The sequence below is a fragment of the Pinus tabuliformis genome, chromosome Q (assembly GCF_031772625.1).
Source record: "Pinus tabuliformis cultivar Carrire ecotype Pingquan chromosome Q, CPIR1, whole genome shotgun sequence".
NCBI lineage: Eukaryota > Viridiplantae > Streptophyta > Pinopsida > Pinales > Pinaceae > Pinus > Pinus tabuliformis.
This window is the reverse complement of record NC_142296.1, coordinates 762510215-762526059: the sequence shown is the minus strand read 5'-3', so window position 1 is coordinate 762526059 and position 15845 is coordinate 762510215. Positions and strand designations below refer to the sequence as shown.

The 15845-nt window shown below is 38.3% G+C and overlaps 1 protein-coding gene across 2 annotated transcripts in view; it reads left to right on the top strand.

Moving 5' to 3' along the window:
* LOC149221723 (putative protein phosphatase 2C 60) overlaps nucleotides 1–14401 on the top strand; it is a 30635-nt gene extending 16234 nt beyond the window's left edge. For both annotated transcript variants that reach the window (XM_089385203.1, XM_089385204.1), the window contains 2 exons: nucleotides 3858–4094; nucleotides 13592–14401. In XM_089385203.1, the coding sequence (XP_089241329.1) occupies nucleotides 3858–4094; nucleotides 13592–13855 (501 nt within the window). In that variant the 3' untranslated portion in view covers nucleotides 13856–14401. The remainder of the gene's footprint in view (nucleotides 1–3857; nucleotides 4095–13591) is intronic.
* Nucleotides 14402–15845: the final 1444 nt, after the last annotated feature.

Below are 15845 nucleotides of genomic sequence, written 5' to 3'. Positions count from 1 at the left end.
AGAAGTAGGTACAGTAACAGGGAGCGATTCACACAAAGGAAGGAATGATATGAGTCACCCGAAAGGTAGAAGGCAGGCCAGTCAGAAATAGGCAAGCTCATAACCCACTTAAACAGCTCCAGCAGTGCTGGGAAAAACCATCCAAGGAGATGGAGATGTGTGAAAGACAGAGACAGGAACAAGCATCTTTACACAAGAAAGCGTGGAGGAAGGAAACAACAGGTTTGCCAAGCGAAATAGCAGGGTGGAGGAGGGTAGATATCGAATTCAGATAATCCTGATCCTAGGCAGTGAATAAGGGGAGAATAAGCCATTAGAGCGGCAGCAAGGAGTAAACACAGCCTAGTTATGATACAGACTGAAACATTATTACCTTATTCTCCTTGCATGAGAAGGCAGCCCCTGTAATTAATAACTAGCATGACCAGATCGACAGTGGAGTGGAAACCATCTTGCTCAAGTGGGGGAGGGAAGGCGTGGCATGAAGGTCTCACTTCCCAGTCAGGCAAGTCTTCAATTTGAATTTGTATTTCTCTAAGGTCCTTTTCCTTCCACTCAAATTTTTGTTCCCATCATAAGGAAGCCCATATCTTGCGTTTTCAGGAAGAAGGAAGCAGGACTCGTGGAGTTGAAGAGACAAGCTCCCTATCCTTTCCCCCTCTTCCCAAATCCTTGAAATGCACAGAGAATTCAAAGTGCAACCTGAGTGTTTTAACATTTTCTTAGCTGTTTGGCTGCCCCCATGATTTAAAACTATAAAATTAGAAAGCAAGCCCTGGTCCTGAATGTAAGTACAAGGGAGATGCTTCATCATAGGTGGGAGTGGGCTTCTATTTCCTTTGTGGTAGTCAGTGTGTTATGTGGGTCAATTTAAGAGTGTGGGAATTAAAAGGAGGTTGAAACATTGATAAAGGGAAAATAGAAGCATATAACAAATGGTAGTTTATCGATACTAAGTTGTTATTCCACTTTTCTATTACTACACTACAGAAGACGTATGCTCAAGATTTGAAAGGTTTTTTTACTCTGCATTCTCTTGAAGGTCCAAAGCTTTAGCAAAAGCATCCAAACTGATACACCTGAAAAAAACAGATTATTCATTAGGGCTAAAAGGCTTAACAATCTTCTGTTTGTTTGGAGATCTTTTTGTTCAGTTAATTGCGTTCTATTGAAGGGTGCTTCTATATTTAAACATCTTGTGGGAGAGTCATGTGATGGATTTGATAATGATGATACAGGTTTTGAGGAAGATCCTGGCAAGGGGATATAAACTGAAAAGTAATGAGATGTGCCATGAGGATGTCTAAGTTCACAGACATTTGCTTCATTATCAGGGATCATGGGTGTGTTTGTGTGTGGGGAATCTGGGATGGGTGTGGGTGCTGGTACGTGGAAGCCATTTTTAAAATCAGGGTATATGGTGATGTGGGGGAGATATATATTAGAATATATAAAAGGTAGTTTTTCTTTTTTGGTCTAACAAATGGAATTTTTTTATACAAAACAGCAAAACTTAAAATCTTGTGATTTGAACTGTATAATTGATTTTGTACCACTTACAAACACAGAACTGTGCTATCTATATGTCTGTGCAAAAACCCAGGGGAACGCTTCCCAATTGTGGGAAGTCTGAATCTTGGGTAAAGTTAGTGGGTGTACATTTTAGTTTGGCACTAGACACATGGGTCGGATCTAATGTAAGATGCTGCCAGGCAATAGAAAACACAAATCTGACCTTTCTTTGTCTATTATATTTAATAGACACAGATTAATCCTCTTTATCAACTATCTGGGCATAAAATATGCATGTCACACTCTCATTATAGCTTACTGGACAGATTCATGAGCAGATCACAGGGGATGTAAATTACAAATGATACCTTAAATTAGTTTGTTTGGCATGGAGGATGCAGATCGGACCTTGAAAATGAGAATAATAGGTGTTGGATTAGACTGCACAAGTCGCAATTTTGGATTGTTTTCAGGGGTTGTTGCCTATGTTTTGCCAGGGACAGCATCCTGTATCTGGGATGTGGGATGTCTTCCCTAGGATAGTTACACATTTCTTAGGGCCAGGAACCCTTTGTTAGTTTTTAGGGTTACTTTGAAAGTCTTACACCATTATTGGGTGCTTCATGAGATTTGGGGTGCATGCTGTATGTTCAGCCCCTGGATGGTCTAAGATGAATTGGTGCATGGAAGATGGTGCTGGTAATTGAGATAGCTTGATCAGTGGATGCTTAACCTTAGATGTTTATCGGCTTGTTATATTTCTTTTAGGTGTTGGACTTTCCTGACAGTTTAGTGGACATTCTTTATGATGGCCAGATGGAGACTTCACTTGCTTGGAGAATGCCTTACTTGGGAGGAGTGTTGTGCATCTTGGAGGAAGGCATCAAGCCCTAGATGGCATGGGGTTGATTGGATTCTTGTTTGGAGGCTTGGGGTTGTATGTGTGGGCTGCAAGAATGTTTTTACAGGAGGTAGCTGACTCAGTTGAGTACATCACTTAGGAGGATGGATGGAGTTCGTGGAGGTTTGCGATGGAAGCATGTGGACTTACCTTTCGTAGTTATATTATCTTAGACCCCTTATTGTGTATGGCATCAGCTTGGAGCATGATGCATGTACTTTGGAGTGTATCTCACTTGTGTTAGCCTAATGTAGGTTGCTTGTAAGGGCTTAGGCTCTTATTGTATTGTTGGCCTCCCTTATCTCTCGTATAAATAATGGAAGGAGAGAGTCCTCATTCATTATTTATTTACTCACTTGCATTCACTCTTGTGATGAGATGTGACCCAGAGAGGAGTGTGCACTAGTCCTCTTCCTCTCTCCCAGTCTTCTCTTGTACTTGATCTCTCTCTTTCTCTCTCGCTTTTTTGTTGTTGCTGTCATCACTAGGGTTTGAAAACCTTAAGGTAACTTTTTTGGAGAAGATGCAGAGAAGAGTACGTCTTGCACTGGAGTAAGTGTTGGAGTGATTCTTGCATATTGGAGCTCCTTGGTTTTCCCTAGCTAGGGTTTTAGAGAGCTAGTGGACTTGTACTAGCATTGAGAGAAGGCTATGTTATGTACATGCACTTCATCTTGAATATATAAATGATGTTTTCAGCTGTCCAAAACATGTGCATTTTCCAGATTTGATTTTCAACCATAAATGTTAATGTGTTGTTATTTACAGCTATATAAGTCTTGATGATTTGACATAAGTAAAACATAAAATTGTTTAGTGATTTAACATCATCTTTGAGGAATCTAATGGGCTGTTTTGTTTTTGATAGACCTGTTTTTGTACTGCTGTTAAAGATAATTTCAGACAGCCCTAAGGTTGAAAATTCATAGGCTTAAGATTCAGAAAACCTCTAGTTAAGAGCTGAAATTTCTGTTGTGTTAAAATCTGAGATAGCAATCTTGGGGCAGAAATTTACACCCTTCCCCTGGAAACACAGATTTGACTTTAGCATTCTTAAATTTTCCTGCTGAGTGATCATGTATGCTTTTTTTCTGTAAAAGCATCCATCTCTTGGATGGTTTCACTGGTTTTGGAGTAGTTTTGCATATAAATTAATGCCAGAAAAGAAGCATATATCATCTCAGAGGAATCTTTCTTTTCTCTAGGAGTTTGAGGTTTGTCGTTATTGTTTTGGATATTTTTGACACTGCAGGTTTTAACTTTTAACCATACAGAATAAATTGTTATCTTGACCTAAGCTAGAGTGAAATTTTTTCTTGATCCTCTATTTCATAGCATGCATTGAGAGGTTTTATAAAAACTATTTAGCTCTTTAGCAGCTGTAGAACTATATTTTTCAATTTCTATCATCTTGTGCTTGTAATGTTCTTTCTCATATTTGCAGGTTTCGAGATCTATTGGAGATGTATACTTGAAAAAGCCTGAGTTCAACCGAGAACCTTTATATCAAAAGTTCTGTCTTTCTGAACCTCTCCGTGGGCCTATCTTGACTGTTGAACCCTCAATTAATGTCTATACCCTTCAGCCTCATGATCACTTTATCATATTTGCATCAGATGGTCTTTGGGAACACTTGAGCAACCAGGAAGCAGTTGATATTGTTCATAGTCACCCACATGCGGTAAGATTTAATACCCTTTCATTGTTTTGTTTTTTATTAGGATATATAAAATGTAAATTGCATAGCATAATTGGGTGAATTCAAATGCAAACCAGCAGCATGTTTATCTTCAACAAGAAGATTTGACTTTAACATCCCATCCCATGCATCCCTGGATGGGGGGATGTGTCCCGTGCATTCCCTGCATCCTAGGAACAGGGATGAAGTCATGGGTGTCTGCAGCTTGGGTATGGGACGGCTTGGGGATATCCCTTAGGTGCCCCCCATCCTCTGGGGATGTCATGGGGTGGCACCTTGTCATAGAGATTGTCAGGATACCCATGCACCTTGATTCCCACAGGGATGCCCATGCCTCCTCTACAGTGGGTGGGGGTAAACTCAAACCAAAAACAGTAAAATAGTTTTTTTCCTTCTTTTTATGGGAGGATTTTTTATTAGCTGGAGCCTGCCACATTGATACTGTGCTTGAAATAATCCATCTAACAGATTTTGCCAGTGTGGGGTTGGGGCGGTAGGGAGCGTGCTGTGTACTTATTTCTCACACTGCCATTCCCATTCCTCTATGTTGGCCCTTGGATTTTTGGGGGTCTCTCCAGCTGTCCTAGAGACTTTACCCCTATATTCGAACCTTGGGTAAACATATTGGATTTATAAAGAATGATTTTTCTGTAGGATTGAACACCAGGAAAGAAAATAAGGTAGGAGTATTTTATCATGTTTTAATTTGGATTCAATGTTCTAGTTTGAATTCAGTGCTCTGATATTGTCATATTTCCTGAAAGTTTTATCAGAAGTTCTGTTTCTACAAAATTTCTCTCTGAATTTGAGATGTTTAGAAGATAAAGCCAAAGGTCTAATTGATTTGTATTAGGCGAAAATGCTCAAACTGATTGCTAAATACTAAAGAAAGAATGCATATAACCTAGTTGGGACTTGTTATCAGGATTTGAGATGAAACACAAAATTAAAACAAACATAAATGCTATACAGTAGATAAGAGGTGGGTGCATAAAGCACTTATAAAAGAATATATAAATCATACATGTCACACTTTGTTGATTGATAGTTCAAAATATAAAGGGAAACACACACAGAACCCATGATGCTTGAGTTGCATGAAACTTGGAAATGGGTATGAATTTTTAATACTGGTATGACTAGTTTATGTGGACCCCTCAAATTTTAGGAAGTGAGGAAACATGGTATTTAAAAAAATCCAAAAAATATAAATATTCAAAAACTAGTTTGCCCCTTCTTACTAGCAAATTATCAGGGAAATTAGAATGAAAGGATCAAAAACATAGAATGATAGACACAAATGATAACTTGGTATAAAACTTATGTCTATATTCCCTGTTATTGGAACTTGACTGGAATCAATAGAACTAGTTGGTTCAACCAGTTTTGGTGCCATTCTAGTCTGGTTTGGTGTTTCAGATGGATTAAGGTTGGTTTGATATGGAACCGGCCTTAAAGCATTGAACCAGCTGGTTCCCCCTGGAACTGATTGGTTCTACACAGTGCCATATGGTATGGTTGGCTAGAGACCGTCAATGTTTATTTTATTTTATTATTTTGTTTTTTTAATACTTACAAAGAAAACAAAATATCTAACCCTAGGGCCCTACAAAACCTAATCTTAGTAATTAATGGTAATATTAAATTCTTGAAGTTGATATTCTCCTTATCTCTCTTTTCTATCTTTTTCCTTGAATTTTTAACATTACAATTAATTGTTTGAGGATGTTTGAGTGGCTCCAACCTTATTGGAATTCATATAGTGAAAATAGAGATTTAGATCCCATTCAAAATTCAGCAGACTCAACAATTTTCAGGATTTCAAGATTGGTAGGATTGCAACATTTCTACTAGATTCTATCATGTTTGAGGGTATGGAATTGGCATTTAATCAAAAGCACTGAGCCCTTTATGTACATTGATGTTGGTTGCATTGATTGTTGAACTCCTCTGTCATGACCTTAGTGTTTCCACGGCGAAAGTGAAGGGCACATTTTCACTAGGGTTACAATAGAGGATTTTAACAATCAATACAACCATGTCGAGACACAAATACTATATGATTAGATTGTAGAGTCTAGAGTCTAGACTATGTCACTATACTCATTAGTACTATGCTTATTTTTGGACTCTAGAAGCCATTTAGGGCCTCTTTGTTGATGTATTTTGGTTCAAAGATGTATTGCACTTGGTGCTATTTTGGTTATATAAATGAGAAACTTTGCATATCGTGCATAAATGGTTTGGATTCATATGGATGCACATGAATATGTATGTTTTTTTTCAAAATTTGAATATTTTATGTATTTTTTGGTTGATCTGTATTTTGGTCCAATTTTTTCCTGGTTCTAGTCCAGTTCACATTGTTGTGGTCAACCGGTTCGATGACTAGTCTAGTTCTGATGACACTTGTCTATATTAACTCCCACAAATGATATTGTAGTGTAGTTGTGAGACTCACCTGAAACCAAGACTTGTGATTCTTCACAAGTTCTAACTTTTGACCAGTGTTGCGAACATCTCGATAACATCCTGATTCTATCTCAAAATCACAATTTTTTGGCATAGCCGATGTTTACCGATTTTTACGGATATTTTGATGGGATCTTGATTTTGGCGATGTTTGCCGATTTTTACCGATATATTTCTGATTTTTATGATTTTTTGGCTTTCCGGACCCTTGCCGATTTTATCCCAATGCCGATGTTCGCAACATTGCTTTTGACAAGTATGTACTAGGACAAATACTCGTCCAAGACTCAAATGAAACTTGCCAAACATGTAAAAATTTGTAAAACTTATCAAACTCTGCCTCAAAGTTGCCAAACATAGTTTTTGAGACAACAGTGAAATGTCAAATTTCATTTAATATTTGATGAGATGTATTGATGGATACTATTTTATAGATTTTATGGATTGGAAATGTCAATATTGTTTTTTGCTCAAAATTTATTGTATTTTGAGTTTTTCCTATTTGCCAAATTTTGAAGTCTTGACCCGATTTGCCAAGTCTCGTAATTTTGCTGAGATTAAGGCTAGCTGAGTTATTGGTGAGTTCGAGTCTCATTACTTTGATCATTACGTTGTGCAAAATCGATCATCAATGTCATAGGGGTTGTATATGCCAAAATACAAAATGACCTACATTTAACTCTTATATTCATCAAACTCATCCTCACCTCAATCAGATAAAGCAGAACAAGACTCATCCATGTTCAGCGGTAGATTGTGGAATGGAAGTAGTGCTTGCAGCACCTAAAAGCAACAAGAGGTGTATCTCGTGTTTAAAGGTCGTAAGGGGACCCAAATGGCCCAAATTGCACTTTGTGGGGCGCAAAATGCATGACCATGTGCAAAACATGATGGAAATGTGCTGAAACATTTTTGGTTTCATCTTCAAATTGTGAAATATGACTTTAGCATTTTATAAAATTATAAATAAAGGGGGACTGACATAAATGATCCAAATAACTTTGTGATCATACCCCCATAAAGTTTATTGGAGACAAGAAAAATTAATTGCTTCCCTTGAATAAGCAATCACTCCTCTCAGATAACCCATCAACCATTGATGAAGAATAATCCCTACATGAGTATCCATTTTACCATTTGATCATTCAAAGAAAACAAAACTCAAAAACTCACATATAGGGGAATTCACATTATGCTTTAAGTACTCCTCCCTTAATGCTAATCTCATCATATCCATTATCTTGTAAATCTCCATGCAAAACCTAAAGTTTTTCTTGGACTTGTTAGAAAAAGAAAAAATGTTCCCAAGGAAAAATCATTCTCTTGGGAATGTCCAATAGAATCCTTGTGTCTCATCAAGAAGGTAGAAAAATGAATGTGTCCTTTTCTAAGACTCATAAGAAAGGGTGGGTGAGTACCGAGTCTCATTGATATACTCCAAGGTAGTCCACTTACCGACAACATATGCTTGTGCATCAATCAAAGCTAGAGTCCATTTATGGACTCAAAAATGGTTGTCCATAATACTGAAGATATTGTTATCATAGAAAACTGGGGTCACTGATGGGGAATCATCACACCATCAACTATCATAATTGCTCCCAATTCATGTACAGGTGCACCTTTTGGTATTTTTCAGTATTGAACTATTGAATCTTGATCATGGATTCCACAAAAAAACATCAATAACATAGGCAACATCTTTTGGAAGGGATCTCTCAAAGGTGCGCACATGCTCTCATGCCACAAAATTCACAAATCTCAAACATCCGCTCTCCAAAAGTGAAGTAACCAATTTCCATGCTTTATGAATAATGATCCATCCAATGAAGATCAATTCAAAATGGTCTTGTACCAACATGATTAGTGTTTCCATGATTAGACCTCACTGCCTTGACAGCCCAGTCCGCTGCTTCAGAAAGATAATTCCCAGCTGCACACTGCTTCAGAAAAGTAGATTCGTTGCCCCAGAAAGATAATCTCCAGCCCTTGCTGCCTCAGAAAAATAAACTTCAGCCCTTGCTGCCTCAAAATGAAAACTCCAGCCAAAACTCGACCCTGTAGCGAGAAAAGTAGAGAGATTGGCTAGGGTGGAATCATTCACCACAGAAACCAATCAGAAAAGGGGTCTTAACACCCTCCAAGAGCCTCAGCCCAAAATCAAGAAGAGTAACAATCCATCATGATCATAATGACTCTTTTCCCTTCCTTTTATAGATTCTCTTTGGGGCTTTTCCCTCCTAAATTTAAATTTGATTGATTTGCAAGTTTCCCTCCATTTGCCCCAAATTTAACTTTTATTATCTAATATTACCTTAAGTAACATTAAATAATAATTTCCCCCTTTTTAATGGTGTTAAATAGGCTATTACATTCTTCCTTGGCTAATCAATTTGAAGAGGACATTACAGTTTGATCCCAGAAAAGTCATATATGAGAGAATGGAAGGAAATGTAACAGATTTGCAGGGATTAGAACTTTGAACCAAATGATAACGATAAAAATATGTAGATTTCCTAGGCAATGAGCAACGCCAATGTCACTCTGGAGATTTCTAACTTGAATTAAGGACCTTGGAAGTTCGAGCGAATTTTGGGGAGATTGGAATTCCTTCTACCAGTTTTTATATAAACAGTAGCATCCAGTGGATGTATCCTAATCTGTGAAGAGTTTGGATGAGACAAAAGTTAATGTTTAACCTGGAAGAAGGGTCTGATGATTTAGCAAGGTTAAAGTAAGAGTTGGGTAAATTCTTAAATTGGAAGTCATGTATCAGTCTCCCTCAATTGTTTTCTTAGATACTATAGGGCACATCAGTCGATAGATACAGTCCTTGGCATGTAAGGTAAAGAAAATGGAAGTACTTAACTGCATGAATGGAACTTTAACTTCAGATAAAAGCTGAATGGTAAGAAGGCTATGTCCTATTATCTTTGAATATGAACTTTGATCATGCATTATTTGGTGTTTCTGTGAGTAGTTCTTTTGCATTCATATATCTTGACCAAAGGTTCTTATGAGTTACAATCTATTGAGATATCACTGTGATATTGGAATGGCAGTACAGAAAGACCATTTATTGGCCAGTCCTCGTACTAAAGCCTAACAATCACAGTTAATAAAATGGAATTTTGGAGGATAGATTCAATATTTCAAACTATTTAAAGAGGTTGCTGTCTGAAATCCTCTATTAAAGTATGTGGAGGGAGAACATGACCAAATTGACGAAGGATTTTTTGGGTGGTGTGTGTCTTGTGACTTGGAAATTTGGAATGGAAACCTCTCAATCTTGAAAAGGTTAGTTGAAGTGCAAGCGCTACTCCTAGAAATGCCAAAAATAAAGAAAGAAACCTACATAAGTATAATATCATAACAAATGTATAAAACTGTGACAAAGGTATGGTGATAGAAAACACTGAGTGAGTTGGGATAACTCAAGAACTTGTGAAGAGAGAGTGAGAGAGAGATCAAATGATGAGGCCAAGATGTCAAGGCCTATTGTTTGATGCTCTGATCTAAAAGATCAACAGGGAAGTATGAGGTGATCAATTTGGTCATCCTAGGGCATGGCATGGTGTGCAAGATTTGAAATTTGTGGTAGATCTCCCTCATGAAGAGGGCTAAGCATTTTTGGTCTTCGTATTTGGCTCTTGAAGGTGACACACTTTGTAGATCCTATTAGATTGTGGTATATGGCGATCTGTCTCTATCCAAAGTTGACGGGAGCCGACTTGAAGTTGTCCCAAAGCGATCCTGAGAGAGTGGATTAGATGCCTGCACGTATAAGGGGCCCGAATAATGATGCCATCCCACAACTCCAAAAAAGTGCTCTAGGTAGGACATCTTCGAGCCCATGCTTGTTGGAGGTGAGGTCTATGTGACCTGAATGTACAATCTATAGATATTCTCCCTAATAACCTTATTATTCAACACCTGCCTAGTCAACAAGAGATGTCTTGGCTGCATCAAGGGAGAATCCAAATGTGGGAAGGCACTTTGGGGAGAATTAAAGAAGTTGAGATGCCTCTAAGAACCAACCTCGTGCTCTGCCTGAGGGAGGATCTGAAGCGAGAGCTTTTGAGAGCAAAGTGCAATACCCATCTCTCCCAGTGGTAGTCTTTGAGAGATTGGACTCTATTAAAGAATGAAACCAAACAAAAATGACCTTGAGGTGGAAAGGGTGGACGTCGAACTCTGTTGGGATGATGGGTTGCGGAACCATCTACTTACATTTGATGATGTGCTTGAGAAGCAAGGTTTGTACTTTCAACAGCCTAGTCAAATGTGTCTGAGGAGACATGAGGCCTCTTCGATATGAGCTCAAAGGTTATATTGGATCTTTGTCGGTTGGTTGTTTTTCCAATAAGATAGGGAAATTAGGAAATATGAAATGATCCTCCTAAGAGCCTTTCATTGAGGTGGGTCCTGTAATGATAGAGATGTGTGTCTAAACAATTGTCCTATGAAGATCTCTAGCCAGGATAGCGAAAAAAGGTTGTAGATGGAGCCCCTTGAGTCTTGAAATAGGTAGTGATATCTACCTATGATCTCTTAGTATAAGGGGCACTAGAAATTGAAATGCACCTCTGCTCTACCTCCAGTAAATGGCAAAGCTCCAGATCTTATTTGTCCTGTTGGTTTAGACTGAGTGGTTGGGATAGTGGCTTGTTATCCCCTCCCCCATGTTTCAATTCCTGTGAAGGACATGTTGGCCCATTGTGATAAGGCTGTAAGGGTGGGCGACCCTTGGGATAGAGCTCCTTTGTGGCGTCTGGGATGTTTTGGTTCTTGCTAAGTCATAAGTTATTGGTATATGTGTTTTGCAGGCTGTTGGATATACTCTTGTTGTTATAGTGGCAGCTAGTAGGTTTGATCCTGGGTCTCGCCTAGATTACTCCAAGGAGTTATCGGTTCATCATTGTTAAAAAAAAGATCCAGATTCTTTTTGGTTGCGTGAGGTGTTGACAGTCTCTAGTTGAGTTGGTGAAAATTAGCCATAACTAACCTAGTGGATTTTGAGGGCGTGCATTAGTGTTTGCACGTGCATGGTGGTCAGACGATCAGGCTGCACCTCAACTCGAAAAAGTGCCTTTGATAGAAAGCCATCTTCATTTGAGACCCTCATGAGGTGCAATCCAGGTGGCATTGATGCAGTTTCAGTAAATGTTGACTCTGATAGTCTGATTCTTTGATGGCAGGTGTCCTGGGGCATTTAGAGAGTACTTGAAAGGGGGTCGACGGTCTGGAGAGATGGCCATAGACCTTAGGATCCAAGGGGCTTTTGAGAACCAACCATGGGCATGGCTAGGCTGAGGCAGTGAGGTGATGACCTTGGAAGAACAAAGTGCTTGATAGGGGTACCAATCCCTCCTAGATGCTGAGTCCCCAAGGTTTTGAACTCTACGAAGGATTGAGAGTAGACGAAAGCTGACATCAAGGTCAAAAGGATAGGCTCTGAACTCTGGCTGAATAATGGGCTGGGGAACAGCATTTTTGCACCAGATGATGTGCCTGAGAAGGTGGCTCTGGACTCTCTTAGTCCGGGCCCATTTGGTCTGAAGTAAACTTGGTCCCCAGTCTCGAGATCTTTGAACAGTAGAGGACTGTGGGTCTCAAAGAACTAAGGAACTTGAGGTACATGAAACTTGAAATTCGAAAAATAGTGAAGAACAAGTGACAGATATTTGAACTCATTTCACTAGAAAATATGATTTCAAGAGTTCATTCAAGGAAAATGTGAAAGCATCAGTGGTAATACTAATAACCACTTGAATGACAAGATATTTAAAAGGCTTGAATAATGTTCCATGTCTTTTTCTTAGCAGCACAGGAAACCATAGTGTATTACTCAAGTTTTGAAAGAAGCAAGGAACTTGAGGAGTACGAAGCTTGAAATTCTAAAATAGTGAAGAACACGTGACAGATAGCTGAACTCATTGAATTAGCAAATATGATTCCTTGAGTTTGTTCAAGGAAACGTAAAAGCACCAGTGGTAAGAAGCACTTGAACGACGATATTTTTGAGAGTACATTAAAGGAAAATAATACTGAGAGCCATATCTCATTGCTTGTGGAAGATGTTTTCAGGGTTTTATTTTGGAAACAGTATGGAACATATTTAAGTACTCATTATTTACTTGTATATTTATAGATGAACTGAATCCTTAATAAAATATTAATCTACTTATTTCTGTCATCATTAGAAAGGGACAAAACTGACTGTCTCACCTGTTTTGTTCAAATTCGTTTCATATTTTTCTTTTGGTTTGATGAGGTGATTTATTCTTCCTAGCAGAATTGTTCTTGTCTGTGATGACTGAACTGCACAGTTCTTTCTTTGCATTCATGGTGTCCTCATACTAGTTAAAAACAAGACAGTGAGTTATCTTGGTTCCAATAGAAGAACTCTTGCGATTCTTGTGATATTTGAGTGCTTCACTTGCCATCCAGAGAACCTGTTGATAAAGTTTGATCAGTGGGGCAGCAGGGTGGTGTTTTCCATCTGGTTGTGTTGTTACGTCAATGCACTTGCATTAAGCTAGACAAGTGCACTATAAAAATGCCCTAACGCAAGCTGTGGTGAACCTGGGGCATCTGTTTCTTTGCAGAATTCTATTTTCTGTCCTGCTTTTTCAAATTTTCCCAAGATGTTAATAGAGGGGGAAATTAGGGGCATGATCAACTCATGGAATTCCACTAATTGTTTATTGCTGGGGCACTGTCATTCAGGTGATGATCATATCCGAGTCAGCTGGGTTTGAGGGATCAAAACCTATGGGGTCTCACATATTGACATCACTACACTTTTTGTTGATTTCTTTCAATTTTTATTTCTCAAAGTCTGTTAAAAGTTAGCGACAATTAGATTTTGTTTCTTCTATCTCCTATATATTACGAGTTATTTCACAATTTGGACAATTCTGTGGAGCTGCAGTTCAAAACTATGTAACTTCTCATGATGAATGTGATTGATTACCATGCTAAATTTCAAGTTTTTATGTTGGCAGGGAAGTGCAAGGAGGCTTGTTAAAGCTGCTCTCCAAGAAGCAGCAAAGAAACGGGAGATGCGCTATTCAGATCTCAAGAAGATTGATCGTGGAGTCAGACGACATTTTCATGATGATATTACTGTCATTGTTGTGTTCTTAGACCATTCTTTAATCAGCAAATTCTCAAGTCGTGGCCCTACGACATCTATAAGAGGTGGTGGGATTACTGTACCTTCAAATTCACTTGCCCCTGATAGCACAAACTTAGATCATGTTGGCTGATACACTGCCAGATATCCTGTCGTTAATGTGTGTGTGTCTGATTTGATCATTGAAGTCCAAGCCATGGCCCCATACTGTTTGTAAGAGAGCACTACTGCACCCTCAAACTAACATTCAGTGATACCAAATTCAGAGCATGATGGCTGATTCCTTGTGGGTGGAGGATAAACAGTTTCGTTTTTGTTTTTTTAAAGAAGTTTTTATTAAAATTCTTTTTGTACACTGTAACCTGGTACTCTCAAAAGTGGCCACTCTTCATTTGACAAACACAGTCAATCAGCTATTGTCAGAATGAGATATCCACTGATCCCTGCCTTTTTTCATGGTCTTGTTGCTTGGATTCTTTTCACCGACCATGCTTTGTAACATTTCTTTGGCCAAAGAAGACACAAATGTTGCTACCTAATCAGAATGCTGATGGATAGTTTCTGGTATACTAGCAGTATATAAATGCTCGAGTGCTTCATGTGAACCAGATTATCACTGTTCAATTCAGCAAAGACACTGGAACTTCGTACATACAAATCTATTTTATGATTTACAGCATTTAAAATGTGTTGAAGCTGGGCATCTTCATTTCAAGTTTGCATTTTTTTTGTTACTGTGCATTAGCATATGTCTCAACTCTGCAGGGAAATCTTATGGTGGACGTCCTTACTTCCCAAGGAATCTTGTGATGTGCTTGGACTGTGCTTTTATAAGCCTCTGTAATCTAGGAAAAGTTCAGTAAGACTAGGTAAACTCCATGCCTTGGCTTGCTTAATGCAGTGAATAAATAACGGCCATTTTTGTTTTGTGGTTGGACTAGTTTAGGGTAGCGTTGATAGATGTTTACCAACTTAATTTATAGGGCAGACACATACAAATCATATGGAAGGTCTTTAATGAGTTCAAGCATGTGGTTTTTTTCTGTTTTGATGCTCAATGTGGTTTTATCTGTTGCAAGTGACTACTATGGTGGCTGGGACGTTGAAGTTCATTATTATATGTTAGTTATTTCTTTGTTCAAATTTGACAACTATATTTATTTTCATCTTTCATCCTAAAACATGTATGCTGTCAATGCCTCACGCTGTTTAAGGAACGATGCCCTTTTGAAAGAGAGGCCAATGCGTTTGGAGTATGTAGTAATTGACAAGGATTTTCAACCATTGTGTTTCATTTGTCATGATTCATGAAACCGTGGAAATGTAAGATGCTGTTGAGAATGACTTTCTCAATTGTTGAATCATGGGTGCTATACTGATTGTAATGAACATGTATATGGATCATCCCTTGGCTTATCCCTTGGCTTATTCTCCATTCCTGGTTGTTTTCTTAACCTATGGATTGTTATGCACATGCACCGAGATACCATGATTTATGCATTTTGCTTCGGATTCGAGGATGTGACATGCATTTGAAGTTGCAGTCATTGTTCAGCAATGCAGAGTCTTATACCATATAATTTTTTTTAACAATTTCAACCAAGGAAAATGATCCTTTGTTCCTGAATAGATATGCAAGCTTCTTCCACATATCCTATATACTAGATACTCGGCACATGATGCGACGATATTGAATAACATATTAATAAATTATATTTATACGTGCCAAGAATTCTTGGTTTTGTTAGTCTCTTGCAATTCATGTTGTTTTTCAATATGACAAGTACATTTCACAATACTTTCAAGTTCTATGTTAGATATCTGCATCCACAGTTCAGTGTTGGAGACTCGAGAATAAACTTACAAGTGAATCGTTTTTGTGAAATAGGAGTGGACAATTTAGTGTCAAAGGAGGAGATTGATTATTAATACTATGATTTCAAAGCTTCCACCAATGTTGAAATCAAAATATGCTTTTATGGTGGGAAAAAATGTAATCAGTTTGTAACAAAAGCGGCTGGCAAGGAACTGTATATGTAGTTTAAAGGATCTTATTTTGAGTGGTTTGGTGAACAATTCGTTTCCCATTGCATGGGTTTAAGTCTTTGGAGACATGTTGTAAC